Below are 17,115 nucleotides of genomic sequence, written 5' to 3' on the forward strand. Positions count from 1 at the left end.
ACGAGGGCGGGGCGCTGTTTCCGAGGATTACCTGTGTGGCCCGACCCGAGGACGCCATGCTTGTTAAGGGAAAACCACCCAAAGGAAAGTGACAACTTTTGCTCTGGGCGCCGGATGCTGGCTACCGAAGCTCACCCAGAATTATGGCGGATTCGGCGCGGACACCGCATGCTACTGGCTTTCCAGCAGAGGGTAGATGCAGTTACTATGTGGAAAAGAAGAAGCGATTCTGTAGAATGGTGGTGGCCGCCGGGAAAAGGTTCTGTGGTGAACACGCTGGAGCCGCGGAGGTCTGGTATCGCCCTAACCTTCTGAGAGTCGACAATAAGTTTACCGGAGCGGTCGGTGCTGGAACCCGGCCCCTCCCCTCTTTGACAGGTTTCTGCTTCTGTCCCCTGGATTCTCCAGCTTTTACTTTAATAAACGAAGTTCTGACCTACTTGTGGAGCGATGATGAGCCCTAGTGATGAGCATTGTTTTCTTTTACTAAGTGAAACGCGAGCTGTGACACGTTCATCTTGATCCTACCTCGGGAATGCTAGACTTTAGTTTTGCCCCAAACTGCTGCTCCTTAACTCCGTCCACCCTCCGCCTTCCTGATGGGAAGTGGTAGTTTAGAAAAAGTAGCGATTGAAGTTCCTAGAGTTCACTGGTTGTGTTCTAATTGTTGTATCATGAATAATAACCACTTCTTGTAAATGCTCTAAAGAGAAACTTCCAAAATTTTTATTTAGGCTTACAATCTCTAGACAGCAACTTACAACTACTTGGCTGGAATGGGGAGGGAATGATTTAAAATATATATATAAGAATTGACCTTTTAAAGCTGAAAGCAGAAAATGTGCAATCTTGTTCGATAATACAATATTCATATAAATATACTATCAACCAATGTATATTTGCTTGTATGCATTATATAAGCATATATAAGAATATATAAGTAATATATAAAATAAGAATATAATATATAGTATGTACTATATATGGCATATGTAAGTACATAATATAGAGTATATACTATATATGACATATAAACTATAAGTATATAATATATATAATAGGAAAATAAAGAATAAACCAAATAGACTAGCATCTGGCTTCATGCCTTCTAAAAGTCCAGTATTATTTGCATTTTATTTTTTTTAAATATTTTTTTAAAGATGGATACAATATCTTTGTTTTATTTATTTATTTTTTATGTGGTGATGAGGATCAACCCAGTACCTCACAAGTACCAGGCAAGCACTCTACTACTGAGCTATAACCCCAGCCCCTGCCATTATTTTATTTTTGACATTTTATCCTTCTAGTCAAAAATACAGTGCAGATGAGCCCCTTTGTGTAAAACTACATTTCATAGCCACAGCCTACTTCCTGTTTTGGGTTGGTAACGTTTACCTAAAGGGAAGCATACTGAAACAAGAACTTTCTTGTTTTGGAATATGGGAAATGTGACTTATTGTGGAAACTACTTGTGAAGTCCTCCTGTAATTTTATTGGCTGATTTTAGGGGGCCAGCAAACACCCTTGATTGAAGAATGAAATTTATCAGAGCACAAAAATTTTGTTCCCACTCTGTATCCAGACATCTGTAAAGTAATGAAGATGGTAATAGTATTAGAATGTGGCTAAATCTACAAGGTGATTGCTATTCTTAAAAAGGAACTACATGTAGTTATTAGTTCCTTGGAGAAAAACTGCAAAATACCAGGGGAAACACTTTCCAAACACTGGGTTTTGATTGTTAACCATTCTCCTGAATCTGTAGTTCATGATGAAATTGGAATATTATGTTTTCCTCTTCATCTTTTTTTAAAAGTGACACTGATGACATTCCTTAAACCCATTTTTAGCCAGTGATTCTCAACTGGGGATGATTTTGTTCCCCAGAAGACACTTGGCAATGACAGAAAACATTTTGGTTGTCACAACTGGGAAGTATAACTGGTATCTAATGGGTGGAGTCCAGAGACACTGCTAAACCTACAAATCATTAGAAAGCCCCCTTCCAAAAAACAAATTATCCAAGCCAAAATGTCAATAGTGCTGAGGTTTGAGAAACCCCGTTTCTAAATCCAAACAACAAGTTTTAAAAGGTGCTTTTATTCTTCACTCTATGATTGGACTTTGGAAGTTAGAATAGAGGCTTTTCCTACATGGAAGTTAAGTTTTGTTGTTTCTTTTGTTTTTTTGACAGGGATCTTAATTACTCAGGCTGGTCTCAAACTGGTCTCAATGATTTTCCCACCTTACCCTTCCAAGTTGTGGGGACTGTAGACAAGCCCTTGGCGGAAATTAAGTTTTAAGTTAACAAATAAGGAATAAAAGTATTTTCAAAAATTTTTTCCATAAAATTCAGTGTGCATAGTTTTCATGAACATGCTAAGAGGCACATCAGAACTAAAATAAATTGAGAAAAAAAGTCCATAAGAATGAACACTATCCAGGCTGAAGCAGGAGGATCCCAAATTCAAGACTCGTCTGGGCAACTTAGTGACACTCAAAATTTAAATCTAACTGGGAATGTAGCTCAGTGTTAAGGCCTAATTATGTTCAAGTCCCTGAGCAGAATCCTCAGTACCACACACACCAAAAAAAGAGTAAGCCCTTGGTCAGCGTTTATTCCATGGCTAGCACTATGCTAAGCAGCTTTATCTCTTTTGTTAAAATACAAAAAACTAATAGCTCGCTAATTTTCACCAACGTTAGTAGGTAAGATATTATTCTTATCTTTTGTATGAGGCAATAAGCCCACTTAGGTCATGTAGCTGGTAGCTGATAGAACTGGAAATATATCAGTAGTCCTGAACTGGTCTGTGGTTTAACTACTGTTTATGCTGTTCATACAGATTCATATGGAATGTGGAGTAGAATTGCCAAGATTATTAATTTTCCTTTTTTCACAGTGCATATAGTTAAATCTGTAACTTAAAGTGAGAGGATATAACTGCTATACTGAAAAGTTGAAGTCAGTAGAATATGGCACATACCTAATTGTTAAAATACTGTGTTTCATTGTTTCTAAAATAATTATTTTCAGATTTTTATAACTTAGAGATCAAGATGGTTCTTAAAATCAGTGATATGTCATAATTTAAATGGGTAGTATTTTCCACAGGAATGATAAATGAGATAATACATATGTTAATTAGTTCAATTTAGCCATTCCGCAAGGTAAACATAATTCAGTGTATCATGTTGTATATGATAAACATAAAATTTTTGTCAGTTTTTAGTTAAATGTTTAACTTTTTTTCTTTCTTGGTGGTACATAAAATAATAGTGCATATTATAGTAGATGTTATCTTGGATTCAAATTTCTGTGCATATATAGGCCTTTATTATAACCTATTTGAAGCCATAGACACTTGTTTGTCCAAAGCAGTTTTTATTCTTATATAGATATTAGCTACATTGGATATTTTGTTTTTGTTAAACCCTATGACCTGATTTTGCCAATTTTTCGTTATGTCCTTTTAAACTTTTCTTACCTTTTTTTTGACAGTGCAGATACACAAAAGTTATATCTAGTATCTATAAGTAGTAAAACTGATATTTTACTTAACTAAATATATCCCTTTTAACACATTAGGAAGAAAATGCTCGGAAAAGAATCCTGTGTCCTTTAGATCCAAAACAGTAAGTATAGATCAAATAAGGGTTTTTCTGTGGTAGAAACAATAATTGTCAGAAGTCTCATTTTATATTTTCTTTTCAAATTTAGCACAGTATATGAAGATCAACTAGCAAAACATTTGAAAAAATGTAATTCAAGGGAGAAGCCAAAACCTGTAAGTGTTTGCTCAGTAAAACTGAATGGTAAAATGTGTACTATGTTATATACAGTACTTAATATATTACTAATGTGAATATTTAACAAGACTGTTGCCTTGGTCAGTGTCTTTTAAGTTTATATGTATAACGTATGAGATTATAAATTCATTCATGGTCTTAATCCAGAGAACAGAATTTTATGGAACCTGAATGTTGTTCAGAGAATAAGTTCACTATTTAAAAACATTTACTTAGTGCCTACTAAAATTATTTCAGTAAAATATTATCTCAGTCTTCAAGGAGCTTGAGACTGGAAAGTAAACTTGTGAATAAAGAATGTTGTTCAGTAAGGTCAAATAAAAGGAGCAAGCATAGTATGATGAGAACACATACTGGCATCAAAATTAAGAACAAATATAAAGAGTTGAGAAAGGTTTTTCAGAGGGAGTAATAGTGGAATTGAGTCTTGATATGGAAAGGAAAAGAAAAGAAAGAAGGGTCCTTTTCAGCACAAAGGACAACATGTGCAAAGGCATGGAGCTGAGAAATCACATGATACTTTTAAGAAACTGGAACTTTATTCTGAAAGATATGGAAAAACCACTGAAAGATTTTAAGCTTGGGAATGGCATGGCCAAATTTTCCTGTTAAAAAACCTTCTTGGCGCTGGGGTTATAGCTCAGTGAGAGCACTTGCTTAGCATGTATGAGGCACTGGGTTCGATTCTCAGCACCACATATAAATAAAATAAAGGTCCACTGACAATTAAAAGAATTTAAAAAACAAAAAAAAATAAAACTTTCTTTAATAGCAATGTGGTAGGACAGGTTGGACTCAGTAGGACTAGTTAGAAAGCTGTTGTTGACAGGTTGGACTCAGTAGGACTAGTTAGAAAGCTATTGTTGATGTGGTAAGAGACTGATAATTAAAGAATATGGGAAGAGTATAATAGTTATTTAGGTAGCAGAATCAATAAAACTTGGTGTCGGTAAATTTGAGTTGGGTATGTGACTGAAATTCAGTAGAGAGCTTGGACAAATAATCAAAAATTGGAAGTCAAATACATATAGGTTATAGTTAAAACTTTGGATTTTTAAGGTACCCAAGGATAAGTGATTATAGGAAAAAGAAAAGGATTTATTTTTCAATAGATATTAAGTGAGCACATATGCCAAATATTGTACCAAGCACCTTGCCTAGAAGAACATAACAATGTAGTGAGGGAAATGGAAAATGCAATATTATGTGCTAAACGTGATTAAGTACAGGATGCTAAGGGAGAATAAAGAAGGAGGGCCTAACCCTTTTTTGGAGAATATAGGGCATGAGAGAAATGGGGGAATGAATCATGGAGGCATCTCTGAAGGAAGTATCATAAAAGATGAGAGCTAAATGTCAAGGGAGAATCAGCCCTCTAAGGAGGAAAATATGTGCAAAGGCTGTGAGAATAAATTCCTTTGTCAGGGACTGAAAATCTCACATAACTAGAATATAAAATAAAAGGAGAACAAAATAAAAGATGAGACCTGAGAGTAGCCAGGAGTAAATCATAAGATCAAGGACAGAGCTCTAGACAACATTGACATTGAAGGGTAAACTGCTAAAAAGAACCATAGAAAAAAATTGAGACTGGTGGCTGGAAAGGGAGGAAAAAGAAAAACTGGAAGAGCATGGTGTATTAGGAACCCCAGAAAGATAAACCTCAAAAAGAAAAGAGTGATCAAGAGTTTCTTTTTTAAAAATTTATTCTTAATTTTTCAGTGGACACACAATATCTTTATTTTACATTTATGTGGTGCTGAGGATTGAACCCAGTGCCTTGTGCATGCTAGGTGAGCACTCTACCACTGAGCCACAACCCTACCCTGTGATCAGTAGTTTTTATCATCACAGAGGAATCAAATGAGATAAGGATGGAGAAGAAAACATTGGATTGACAATATAGTGATTGTTAATGATCAGCAAAATTCGTATTAAATAGTATGGGGAGAGAAAAAATCAGACTAGATATGTGAATAAAAGATAAAGCAGTAAAAACCACAAGCAACAAACTTGGCTTTGGGTGGAACTTGAAAGTCAGAATGGCTCTTAAAATGGGGGAAATTTTATTTATAAGCTCAGAGTGAAAAGCCAGTAGAAGGGAAGAAACCAGAAGAGAGCATAATTAATGGTAGAATGTTTCTCAGAAAGCATTGAGGGATAGAAGACAAAATAGAAGTAGAAGGCATCAATAGGGGGAGGAATAATGCTTCCAGTGAAATAGATAGGAAGTAGTAGATGAACATTATTAGTTCAGGCAAATTTAACCAAAAAGGAATATTAATTGAGAAAGTTCTTTTTGATAGCTGCACTTTTGCTAATCTCTACAATTAAGAGACAAGGTGGTTAAAGGGTATGATGGTTATGAAGAATAATTGCTGGGTGTCTTTGGGAATCAGACTGAGTGTAGAGATAATGAATTTGAACTGGAAACTATACAAATGCTTAAGTGGTTTTACTTCACCAGTATTCAGCAGACCGTATTTTGGGATTAAGTGTCACATTAACTTATTTTTTTTTCTTTTCTTTTTTTTTTTTTTTTTTTATAAGCCCTACACTGTTTTGTTCCACCTAAGGTCTAATTCTTATGTAAAAAAGAATTACAAATGTTGTCTTGCTTTGTTTTGTGTTTTTAGAACTGGGTATTTAACTCAGGGGGGGCTTTATCACTCATTTCCTCAGCCCTTTTTATTTTTTATTTTGTCTTGCTAAATTAACTAGAACCTCACTAAGTTGTTGAGGTTGGCTTTGAACTTGGGATCCTTCTGCCTCAGCCTCCTAAGTAGCTGGGATTACAGGTGTGCTTCAACATACCTGGCTTTTTTTTTTTTTTGCAGGGGGTGTGGTACCTGGAATTTAACCCAGGAACCCTTGACTGCTAAGCCACATCCTCAACCCTATTTTGTATTTTATTTAGAGACAGGGTCACATTAACTTATGATCACACTTATTTATAACTAAGGAGTACATAATACCATAATAACAATTTATCACTCAACAAGGGCTAAAAATTCAGTTCTCTGTTCAGTAACACAATAGAATAGGGAAAAAAGTAGCTATATGAGATGACAAGTATGAATTTGCTTCAATATAGTAAGCACTTTACTCTCTATATGTATTTCAAAACATCATGTTATATACAAAACTCATATACAGAATAAAATTTATTTTTAAAAAGAACAGAATAGAAAAATATATTCACAAAAGTGGAATGTTGAATACATAGTAATGATTTGACAGTCAACCATCAAGACCATCAGCAAACTACAGGTATACATATGTATGTATGTATATGTGTGTGTGTATGTGTATGTATGTATATGTATGTGTGTGTGTGTATGTGTATGTATGTATATGTATGTGTGTGTGTGTGTGTGTATGTGTGTGTGTGTGTGTGTGTGTATGGAATGGGGATGTAATCAGTAGTACAGTGCCCCTGGAGTCAACCCCTAGTACCACAAAAGAAAGGAAAAAGTCATTAGAGGTATTTAAAAGTGAGATAATATGATTAGGAACAAAAGAATCACTGTGCTTTTTACTAGCATATTACAGAATTGTGGTCAGTTGAAGATTTTAGAAGTTATATGGTTCATAGCAATGACAGTCTAGAGGTCCTTGGAAGTACTTTATTGACATGTACTTTTTGCTTGACTTTGTGAAACTTCATCAGTTTGTAAATATTTTGCATAGTAAATGAAAGCAGGTTGATGGTAAATTTCTCCAACATAAATAATTTTACCTGAATTTGGAGTTCTATTGGACAATATTTAAATATTTACCTAAAAAGTTAAAGCAGAACCGTTCCATTGAGTGATTTTAAAGAATCATTTTGGCTGGATTTTGAAATATAAAATACAATTTGTTTTCAAAATCCTAGTAGATGTCAGACAATGACCTACAGATGAATAGTTGACAACCTCAGGAGATTCAGACAATGATTTAAGAGCCTGGTATTTCTCACTAGGCCTTTGAGACAGTCATAGCATGTGCATTTCAAAGTATTCCTGTACTTCCCAAAGTACCCATCGTAGCTCCTGAGTAGCAAATGGCAAGTACTGAGAAGGTTCTGAAATTTTATTATATTTCATCATATTTTCAAACTAATAACAAACTAACCACAGATTTGTGGATGCTGGTAGAAGATAAGCGTTTCCTGGATCAGAGACCAAGTACTTTTTTTTTTTTTTTTTTTTTTTTTTATGCTGGAGTGCATGCTAAGCATGTACCCTACCACTGATTTTCACACACATTATTCATTCCTCACAGGAAGCAACAGGAGCTTGTTATTTACATGAATTCTTCTTGTTTCCCAAAGCCTATGGACTCACCACAGAGGGGCCTAGATGAATTCTGCAAATAAAGTGGACTTGAATCATAATTGAAGAACTCCAAATTCAGGAACTATAAATCCTTTTAAACTGGGCAATAAGCAAAGCTGCCTAAACTGTGTCTCATAAGTAGACATTTTTCTTTTTTATACTGTATAATAATTAAGCCTACTATGTGACCTAGAAGACACCATTTTGATTTTCCAAGGATACTTGGTATAAAGCATCTTTGAAAAGATAGTCTGAAATAAATTTAGTCAGTGACTGCTTGGAAGACTTACAGAAGATTGAAAGACCCATAGGAAAATTATCTTCTGATAGCACTTGTTCTCAGTCATTTTGACAACAAAATATCCTCATACATTGCCTAGAACTACTAGGCCAGATGCTTTAAGCTTAGAAGAAAATATTTTAACATTAAGGTACTATAGAAGAAAAATGATGACCATCCACGTCCCCCTTATCCTTTAGCCACTTTAGTAGAAAGAGAAAATAAGGTTTTACTTGGAAATTTCTTCCTTGCCTAATGCCAGGTTTCCATTAAAGCAAACAAATTCAATGTGTGTTCTGTGAAAAGTTTGAGAGAATGTATGAATTTATTTAAAATGGAATACTTTGGGATGGATTTCATGAATACCATGGCAAGAAAAGGGAAAAACACAATGGGATGATGAGATGGGGGGAAAAAATACCAAGCAATCTTTATCTGGTACACTATAATATGAAACTTGGAAACTAGGTAGATTCATATCACTGTTTTGCTTGACTTTGTGAAACTTCATCATTTTGTAAACATTTAGCATAGTAAATGAAAGTAAGTTGGTGGTAAATTTCTCCAACATAAATAATTTTTACATATGAAAGTCTAATCCACAATACAATTTACCTAGAACATTCATTACAACCATTTTTAAAAATTTAGGAGTACATCAAATTATAATAGGTATAGCTAATTTTCTATTATAGTTTTGTCAATCATCCAACAAACCTTTGTACATGCAGTTTTCACTCATTCCACTCAATTACAGGTTTTCATTTTTAAACATATAGGAAAAGCAAGCAGCACATACTCAGGATGTTAGCCTTCTGCCATCTGTGTAACAGAAGTCTACTACTATGTATAATGAATTGTCTCTGGGAGTTGTTTTCACTTTTAAAAAAAGGATTTGTAGAAACACTATTATTTCATTCATGTAGATCGACACTGTCCAATATGACAGCCACTATCCATATAAAACTGTTTGAATTTGAATTAATTAAAATTGAATGAAATTGAAAGTCCAATTTCTCAGTTGCACTAGCCATATTTCACTGCTGGTGGCTGCCATGTTGGTTAAGGCAGATATACAGCCTTTCCATCATTGCAGAGAATACTATTGGACAATATTTATCTAAATATTTACCTAGAATTCATATTTCTACAGATGGACTAAGTAGCATAGTATCACAGTACACTTCTACTTTCAATTTTTAATTAGTATTTTATTTTTTTCATAATCATCTTTATTTTTGCATTACAATTCTTAATACACCATTATATCATAATTTATCATATCTCTGATTATATATAAGGTATGTTGACACCAAATTCACAACTTTATACATGTATTTTGTATAGTGATAAGGGTCTCCTTTCACCATCCATGCTATTCACCTTCTCCCTCCCTTTCCCTCCCACCCCTATTCCCTATCTAGAGGTAATCTTCCTCCCTTGCTCTTCCTCCCAACCCCATTTTGAGTCATCCCCTTTATATAAGAGAAGACATTGGGCATTTGTTTTTTGGGGATTGGCTAACTTCACTTAGCATAATCTTCTCTAATGCCATACATTTCCCTGCAAATGCCATGATCTTATTCTTTTTTATTGCTGAGTAATATTCCATTGTGTATAAATGCCACATTTTTTTTTTTAATCCATTCATCCACTGAAGGACATCTAGGTTGGCTCAACAGTTTAGCTACTGTGAATTGTGCTGCTATAAACATTGATGTAGCTGTGTCCCTGTAATATACTGTTTTTAGTCCGAGAAGAGGAATAGCTGGGTCAAATGGTGGTTCCATTCCCAGTTTTCCAAGGAATCTCCATATTGCTTTCCAAATTGGCTGCACCAATTTGCAGTCCCACCAGCAGTGTATGAGTGACCTTTTTCCCCCTCATCCTCGCCAGCATTTGTTGTTGTTCATCTTCATAATGGCTGCCACTCTTACTGGAGTGTGATGATATCTTGGAGAAGTTTTAATTTACATTTCTCTGATTGCTAGAGATGATGAGCACTTTTTCGTATATTTGTTAATTGATTGTATATCCTCTTCTGAGAAGTGTCTGTTCAGGTCCTTGGTCCATTTATTGATCAGATTGTTTGTTTTTTGTTTTTTTGTTTTTTTTTTTTTTTTTTGGTGCTTGTCTTATTAAGCTCGTTATATACCCTAGAGATTAGAGCTCTATCTGATGTGTGAGGGGTAAAAATTTGTTCCCAGGATTTAGGCTCCCTATTCACTTCACATATTATTTCTTTTGCTGAGAAAAAACTTTTTAGTTTGAATCCATCCCATTTGTTGATTCTTGGATTTAATTCTTGTGCTACAGGCGTCTTATTAAAAAAGTTGGGGCCTGGGGCTGGGGATGTGGCTTAAGCGGTAGCGCGCTTGCCTGGCAAGCATGCGGCCCGGGTTCGATCCTCAGCACCACATACAAACAAAGATGTTGTGTCCGCCGAGAACTAAAAAATAAATATTAAAAAATTCTCTCTCTTTCTCTCCCCCCACCCCTCTCTCTCTCTCTCTCTCTCTCTCTCTAAAAAAAAAAAAAGTTGGGGCCTAGCCCCACATGATGGAGTTTAGGGCCTACAGAGCAATAGTAACAAAAACACCCTGGTACTGGCACCAAAACAGGCTAGTAGACCATTGGTACAGAATAGAGAACACAGAGACTAACCCACAAATATACATGATAAAGGTGCCAAAAGCCTGCACTGGAAAAAAGATAGCATCTTCAACAAATGGTGCTGGGAAAACTGGAAATCCATCTGCAACAAAATGAAATTGAATCCCTATCTCTCACCATGCACAAAAGTTAACTCAAAATGGATCAAGGATCTAGGGATTAAACCAGAGACTGCGTCTAATAGAAGAAAAAGTAGGCCCTAATTAATATTTTAAAATAGAAAAAAGTCAGACTTATACCATTATAATATCATTATTTCATTTTGGTCATGCTGCCTGTCTGAAGAAAGTATGTACTCGTTTTTGCCATTACACCATAAAGCAAAATTGGCACAGTCCTTAGTTTATGCTGTAACCAGGTAAAAAATTAAAATTATTAATGAATTTTTAGACTATAAGTTATTCCAATTAATTACCTCTCTAGAATATATGATCGATGAACACAGATTTTTCTCCTCTCTTATCTACTATGGTGAATCCTTCCTTAAAAATCTAAAGCAAACCAGGCACCAGAGTAGGTACTCACAAATTATTTAATGACTGAATGGGAGGGAGGGAAGATGGCAGAAACAGAGTTTGGGATAAAAGGGAAGTTTCAGTTTTTCAGCTTAATTTTTGTGAACTTCATATTAATTTTTTACGGTTTTGTTTTTGTCAAGGATTTCTTTATTCAAGATATTAATGCAGGCTTGAAAGATGAAACAGAAATACCTGAACAATTAGTAAGTACATTAATATTCAATATTAAAAGGTATTTGTAACCTATCTCCATATTGTATAGAAGCCATGTTCCAATTTTTATTTGGTATAAATCTGTTGTTTTGAATTTAGAATGCATTTTCCTATTGAGTCAGTGTTATTAGTGATGGTTAGTTCCCAGACTAGCCCGTGCTCCATAACAAGCTACAGTATGGCTTGAGTCTCCTTTGATTCTTCTGAGCTTAAGGACTTCTTGACCCTAAGGAGATTAGGGGAATTAAAGCAACAGAGTAGAGACAGATGAAACATAGGAGTTGAGCAATTCTGGTGGCAGCTTAAGGAAGGGGTTTTATCAGAAAGAAGAGCCTGGGTTGGCCATGGAATTTGCCCAATTATTAATCCTCTGTCATGGTACTTTAAAGCATTTTTTTGCTAAATTATTTATTTTATTTTTGTTTACAGGTTCCAATTTCTTCTCTACCTGAAGACCAGTTGGAAAACTTAATTAAGAAACTGAGAAAAGCAAGTGAAGGTAAGTCTGCCTGAAATTGCAAGTTAAAATATTTTAGAGTAATTAAAGGGGTATATGAGTTGATTCTGATTTACAAAATGTTACCACCCTTGTTCTGAGTCCTATAGTTTCATATTTGGTTGGTTAAGCTACTGTATTTATATTTGGAACAGGTTTGAATTCTACACTTAAAGATCATATTATGTCCCATCCAGCATTATATGATGCTCTTAATGATCCTAAAAATGGTGATTCCGCAACCAAGCACCTGAAACAGCAGGTTTGTTTAGACCACAATAATTCTACCTTTCTTCATTTGTTTAAAGCTAATCTTCTTTTCTTTCTCAATATAGTTACTAATGAGATTTTGTTTATCTTTTAGGATACAAAATTTTCCAATTTCAAAAATATGTACAAACATATAAAAATTGGCACAGAAATAGTTCTCAGTAGATTTTTACATATTAAAAAATGAGAAAAAACTTAAAGCCAAACAAATTATTAGTGCAAACATACTATCTTATATAGAGATTGACTTGCTGTTTTCCCATTTGAGCTAACTATGTTTGCTCTAGTTTATAAAATAATCTTGTGAAGTTTGCAGGCTTCTATTTTAGGTAACATTGAAAAATTAAAGTTACTTGGTCCAAGAAGATGCTTTGTTGAGTTTGGAGCAGGAAAGGGAAAATTATCTCATTGGGTTGATATTGCCTTAAAAGATGCTGAAAAAGTTCACTTCATCCTGGTAGAAAAAGTGACCACAAGATTCAAAGTAAGTGAAATCATTGTAGTATATTAGTAACCATTTTTTTTTTTCCGTTTTTCAGCGTTAGAAAAAAAATGATGGTCAGAAACATTCTCTTAAAACAAACTTCCTTTATTGTATATTTATTTATAGCTCTTTATCAATTCTAATTATATTGGTAACTTAACTGGAAGGTGAATTTTTTAAATCTAAATTTGGATAATTCATGTTCTGAGTTCTTAAAAATCATTTGCAGAGACAGGAAAATATATAGAAAGAGCCAAGCTCAAGCTAGAAGTTACAAGTCTTACTCTACTCTTTCTCCTGTCTTTCGCTCAATACTTGCTGACTACTCATTTATAAATATTTATTGAGCATACTCCCAGGCATTGTGGTAGGCCTTTGGTACATTTAAGTTTAGTAAGACAAAACCCCTGTGCTCTATTACTTATATTTAGAAAGGAGAGAGAGGCAAATAAATAAATTTCATAAAGTATTAAAATGTAGTAAATGCAGAAAAGTGAAAAAAATCTGCACATAGTATAGATTCAAAAGATGGAGTGACAAGTTTTATTTCAGAGAAGGGATGGAGAATAACTATACAGAAAAGGTGATGCTTGAGCTAAATCTTAAAAGCTGAATTAATGTTTGCTAACTGAGAGTTTGAGAAGCATTTTAGGAAGCAAAACAGCATAACCAAATGCCTGAATGATATGGAAACTCTGCTATGTGATAGGAGGGCATCACGTGAAGTTCAGTAATGGGAGACTGGAAAGAGAGTTAGCTAGGGAAGACCTCATGTTGAATACTAAGGAAAAAATTGACTTTATACTACTATGTGCTCAAAACAGTTGAAAAGATTTGGTTCTTACCTTTAAGAACCAAATCTAGTGAGGCAAGTATCTTGTTTCCATATGCTAAGTATGTTGTGATAATAATAAATACCAGGTATTATGGGAGCATAAAGATAAAAGAACAACCTCAGTTTAGTGTGGGAAGATTTCACAGAGAAAGTGACAGTTGAGAGATTGGAAGAATTCATAAGCATTGGTGAAGCAAAAAAAAAACTTTTTTAAAAATTTAGCTTAGGGGCTGGGGATGTGGCTCAAGCGGTAGCATGCTTGCCTGGCATGCATGCGGCCCGGGTTCGATCCTCAGCACCACATACAAAAATGTTGTGTCCGCCGAAAACTAAAAAATAAATATTCCTATCTCCTTAAAAAAATAAAATAAAAGGAAAATAATAAATATTAAAAAAAATTTAGCTTAGCATAAGTGAAACTAATTATAAGAGTCTGAGACTTGAAGTAGGCAAATTGATAATAAGACTATTTTTAAACAATAATCCAATTAAGAATTGGGCCAGAAAGCTAAGGTAGTTGCAGTAGGATATAGGAGAGGGGAAGAATATGAAAAATGTTAAAAGTATTGGAAGCCACAAGACTTAGTTATTTAATGTGAAAAATAATAATAATAATAAAATAATCAGGGGCTGGGGATTTGGCTCAAGTGGTAGCACGCTTGTCTGGCATGCGAGCGGCCCGGGTTCAATCCTCAGCACCACATACAAACAAAGATGTTGTGTCCGCCGAGAATAAAAAATAAATAAAAAAATAAAATAATCAGTGATTTATTATTCATTGACAATGAGAGAGGAGTAATTTTGGGTAATGTTTTTATGGCTTAAGTAAGTGGTGCTCTTCTTGATATAAAGAAATATAGGAGGAGGCAGAGGAAGTATAAGTTTAGAGGAAAAAGTAATGAATTCAATTCTGAATGTGTCTAGTTTTCTGTTGAAGTAGAATTTTCTAGTTGAGGATTGGATATGCATCTGAGGGGCTGAGGGTATAGTTCAGTGGTAAAGTTCTAGCCTAACGTTTGTGAAGTCTTGGGTTTGATCACTAGCACCACAAAAAAATAAAACTTTATTGGGGATGTATCTCAGTGGTAGAAAGCTCGCCTGACATGTACAACAACCTACTAACCCTACCAAAAAATTTTTTTTAAAGTCGACATGTGTCTTGATGCTCATCAGAGAGGTCTGGGCCACAATGTAGAACTGTATGTTGTAGGCATTTACAAAGATAGACTGAAATGGATGTAATCTTTCAGAGAACGTAAGAAAAGAACCAAAATGAAAATAGATTGCCACCCGTAACAAAGATAAAAGAGCTGGCAAATAATCTTAGCTTACTTAATATCTGTGAACCCTAGTTCTTTGTGAGTGAATTGAGAATTATTAAAGTTAAAGAAAATAATGTGTATATAATAATTGGTAAAATTTTCAAATCTTATAAAAATGTGATACTACTTTAGAGTTTTCATCAAAAATACACAATCTTAAAATTTTTAATTCATTCTATTTTTTCAATAATAAGAAAAACAAGATGGAAACATTTACTCTGGATTTTGAAAACAAATCTTTTCATTTTCATAAAACTTTTTTTAGCACAAAGAGTCATTATTACAATACTTTTCTGTTTGTGCAGGTAGATGGTAAACACAGAAAGAAAAATTCAGTGTTTGAAAGACTTCAAATTGATATTCAACATTTGTGCTTGAGTAAGTTGCCTAACTTTCCATTGCTCTATCATAAATCATAGATGTTTCAAACTGTAAGGATTGCTTAGAAATTCAATCATTAGAACAGTGCTTCAGGAAAAACAAAGGAAAATTAGTTCAATATTAATAGAGAATATTATATGTAACACTCAAGTAAATGTAAATTGAATTAGGATTGAAAAAAATATTTTCAGTATTAACTAAAAATGAAGTGTTATATTCAGAAAAAGTTAAAAAAAATTTTTTTTTTTTGGACCTGGGGATTCAATATTTTATTTTGAGATAGGGTCTTGCTAAGTTGCTTAAGGCCTCACTAAGTTGCTAAGGCTGGCCTCAAACTTGGCCTCCTGCCTCAGCCTCTCAAGTCACTGGGATTATAGGCAAGCACTATCATGCCAAGGCAAGAGTTTAAAATTTGAAAATGCACCCTTATTTGCTTCTTTGTCCTGTTTAAATTAATCTTGAATGTGTTCATATCCTAAACTAGCCTTCTGCCTGTAATTAACATAATTTACCAAAACCATTAAAGAAAATGAAATAGTTCCTCTGCCTAGCTAATAATGTATAAAATATTCTGTCTAGATTTTTAAATATATTACTTTCCTAATGTTGATAAACAGCTTCTCAGGTTATATGTTGAATTCTATAAAGTGAGAATTTTTTTGTTTGAGTCTCTAGGTTTAGCCCTAAAATTCAGGCATTTTAATTAATTCTAATTTTATCTCTTAAAAAAAAACACATATACTCTGGCTGGGATTGTGGCTCAGTGGCAGAGCACTTGCCTTTCACATATGAGGCACTGGGTTCGATTCTCAGCAGCACATAAAAATAAATTTAAAAAAAAGAAGAAAGAAAACTCCACATATACTTATCTCATAAGAGAGCTTATTTAATGCTTTCTTTCATTTCAGATAAGATTCCTGTACTGAGAGAAGAGAAACTACCTGTGGTAGGAATTGGAAAGCATCTGTGTGGTGTAGCAACAGGTAGGTAAACACACTGATAATATCTAAATTAATACATTAAATCTTAATTTAAATTGCCTAGTGCTTTCTTTTGAGTTGTTACGATTTCTTATACTTACAGCTTATCAGTCTTAAAGGGGAATGAAGGGAAAGGAATGGAGAAAGGAATAGGAAAGACAGGAGAATGATTCTGACATAACTTTCCTATGTGTATATGAGAATCCACCACAGGGAATATCTACATTGTAGACAACCACAAGACTGGGATCCTAATTAGAATAAGATGTACTCCGTGTTTGTATAAATAGGTCAAATTATACTCTACTGTCATGTTTAACTACAAAGAACAAAAATATGTAAAAAAATTTTTTAAACTTATTCTCGTTACAAAAAAACAGTCTTCATAAGCAACACTGGCCCTATATTGTATCAAATGCAGGGCTTTCCTAGATATCTGCTCATTTTGGCCATTTTGCAGGATGAATCTAGAGAGTTGTGTATAAATAATATGTCATATGGAACCTTAAAGTTCTTTGGGTTATATTACAA

The 17,115-nt window shown here is 34.1% G+C and overlaps 1 protein-coding gene across 4 annotated transcripts in view; it reads left to right on the forward strand.

Moving 5' to 3' along the window:
• The window catches only part of Trmt13 (tRNA methyltransferase 13), a 23,198-nt gene continuing 6,083 nt past the window's right edge, over window positions 1-17,115 (forward strand). Inside the window, exons 1-9 of one of the 4 annotated variants that reach the window (XM_078026818.1) lie at window positions 1-290; window positions 3,593-3,639; window positions 3,725-3,791; window positions 11,744-11,806; window positions 12,246-12,315; window positions 12,468-12,574; window positions 12,899-13,066; window positions 15,529-15,601; window positions 16,513-16,587. In XM_078026818.1, the coding sequence (XP_077882944.1) occupies window positions 144-290; window positions 3,593-3,639; window positions 3,725-3,791; window positions 11,744-11,806; window positions 12,246-12,315; window positions 12,468-12,574; window positions 12,899-13,066; window positions 15,529-15,601; window positions 16,513-16,587 (817 nt within the window). In that variant the 5' untranslated portion in view covers window positions 1-143. Of the gene's footprint in view, window positions 291-459; window positions 1,239-3,592; window positions 3,640-3,724; window positions 3,792-11,743; window positions 11,807-12,245; window positions 12,316-12,467; window positions 12,575-12,898; window positions 13,067-15,528; window positions 15,602-16,512; window positions 16,588-17,115 lie in introns of those variants that run through there. The other 3 variants (XM_005339684.5, XM_040289035.2, XM_013364912.4) reach the window with 3 other exon arrangements.

The sequence above is a fragment of the Ictidomys tridecemlineatus genome, chromosome 11, assembly GCF_052094955.1.
Source record: "Ictidomys tridecemlineatus isolate mIctTri1 chromosome 11, mIctTri1.hap1, whole genome shotgun sequence".
NCBI classification, from domain to species: Eukaryota; Metazoa; Chordata; class Mammalia; order Rodentia; family Sciuridae; genus Ictidomys; species Ictidomys tridecemlineatus.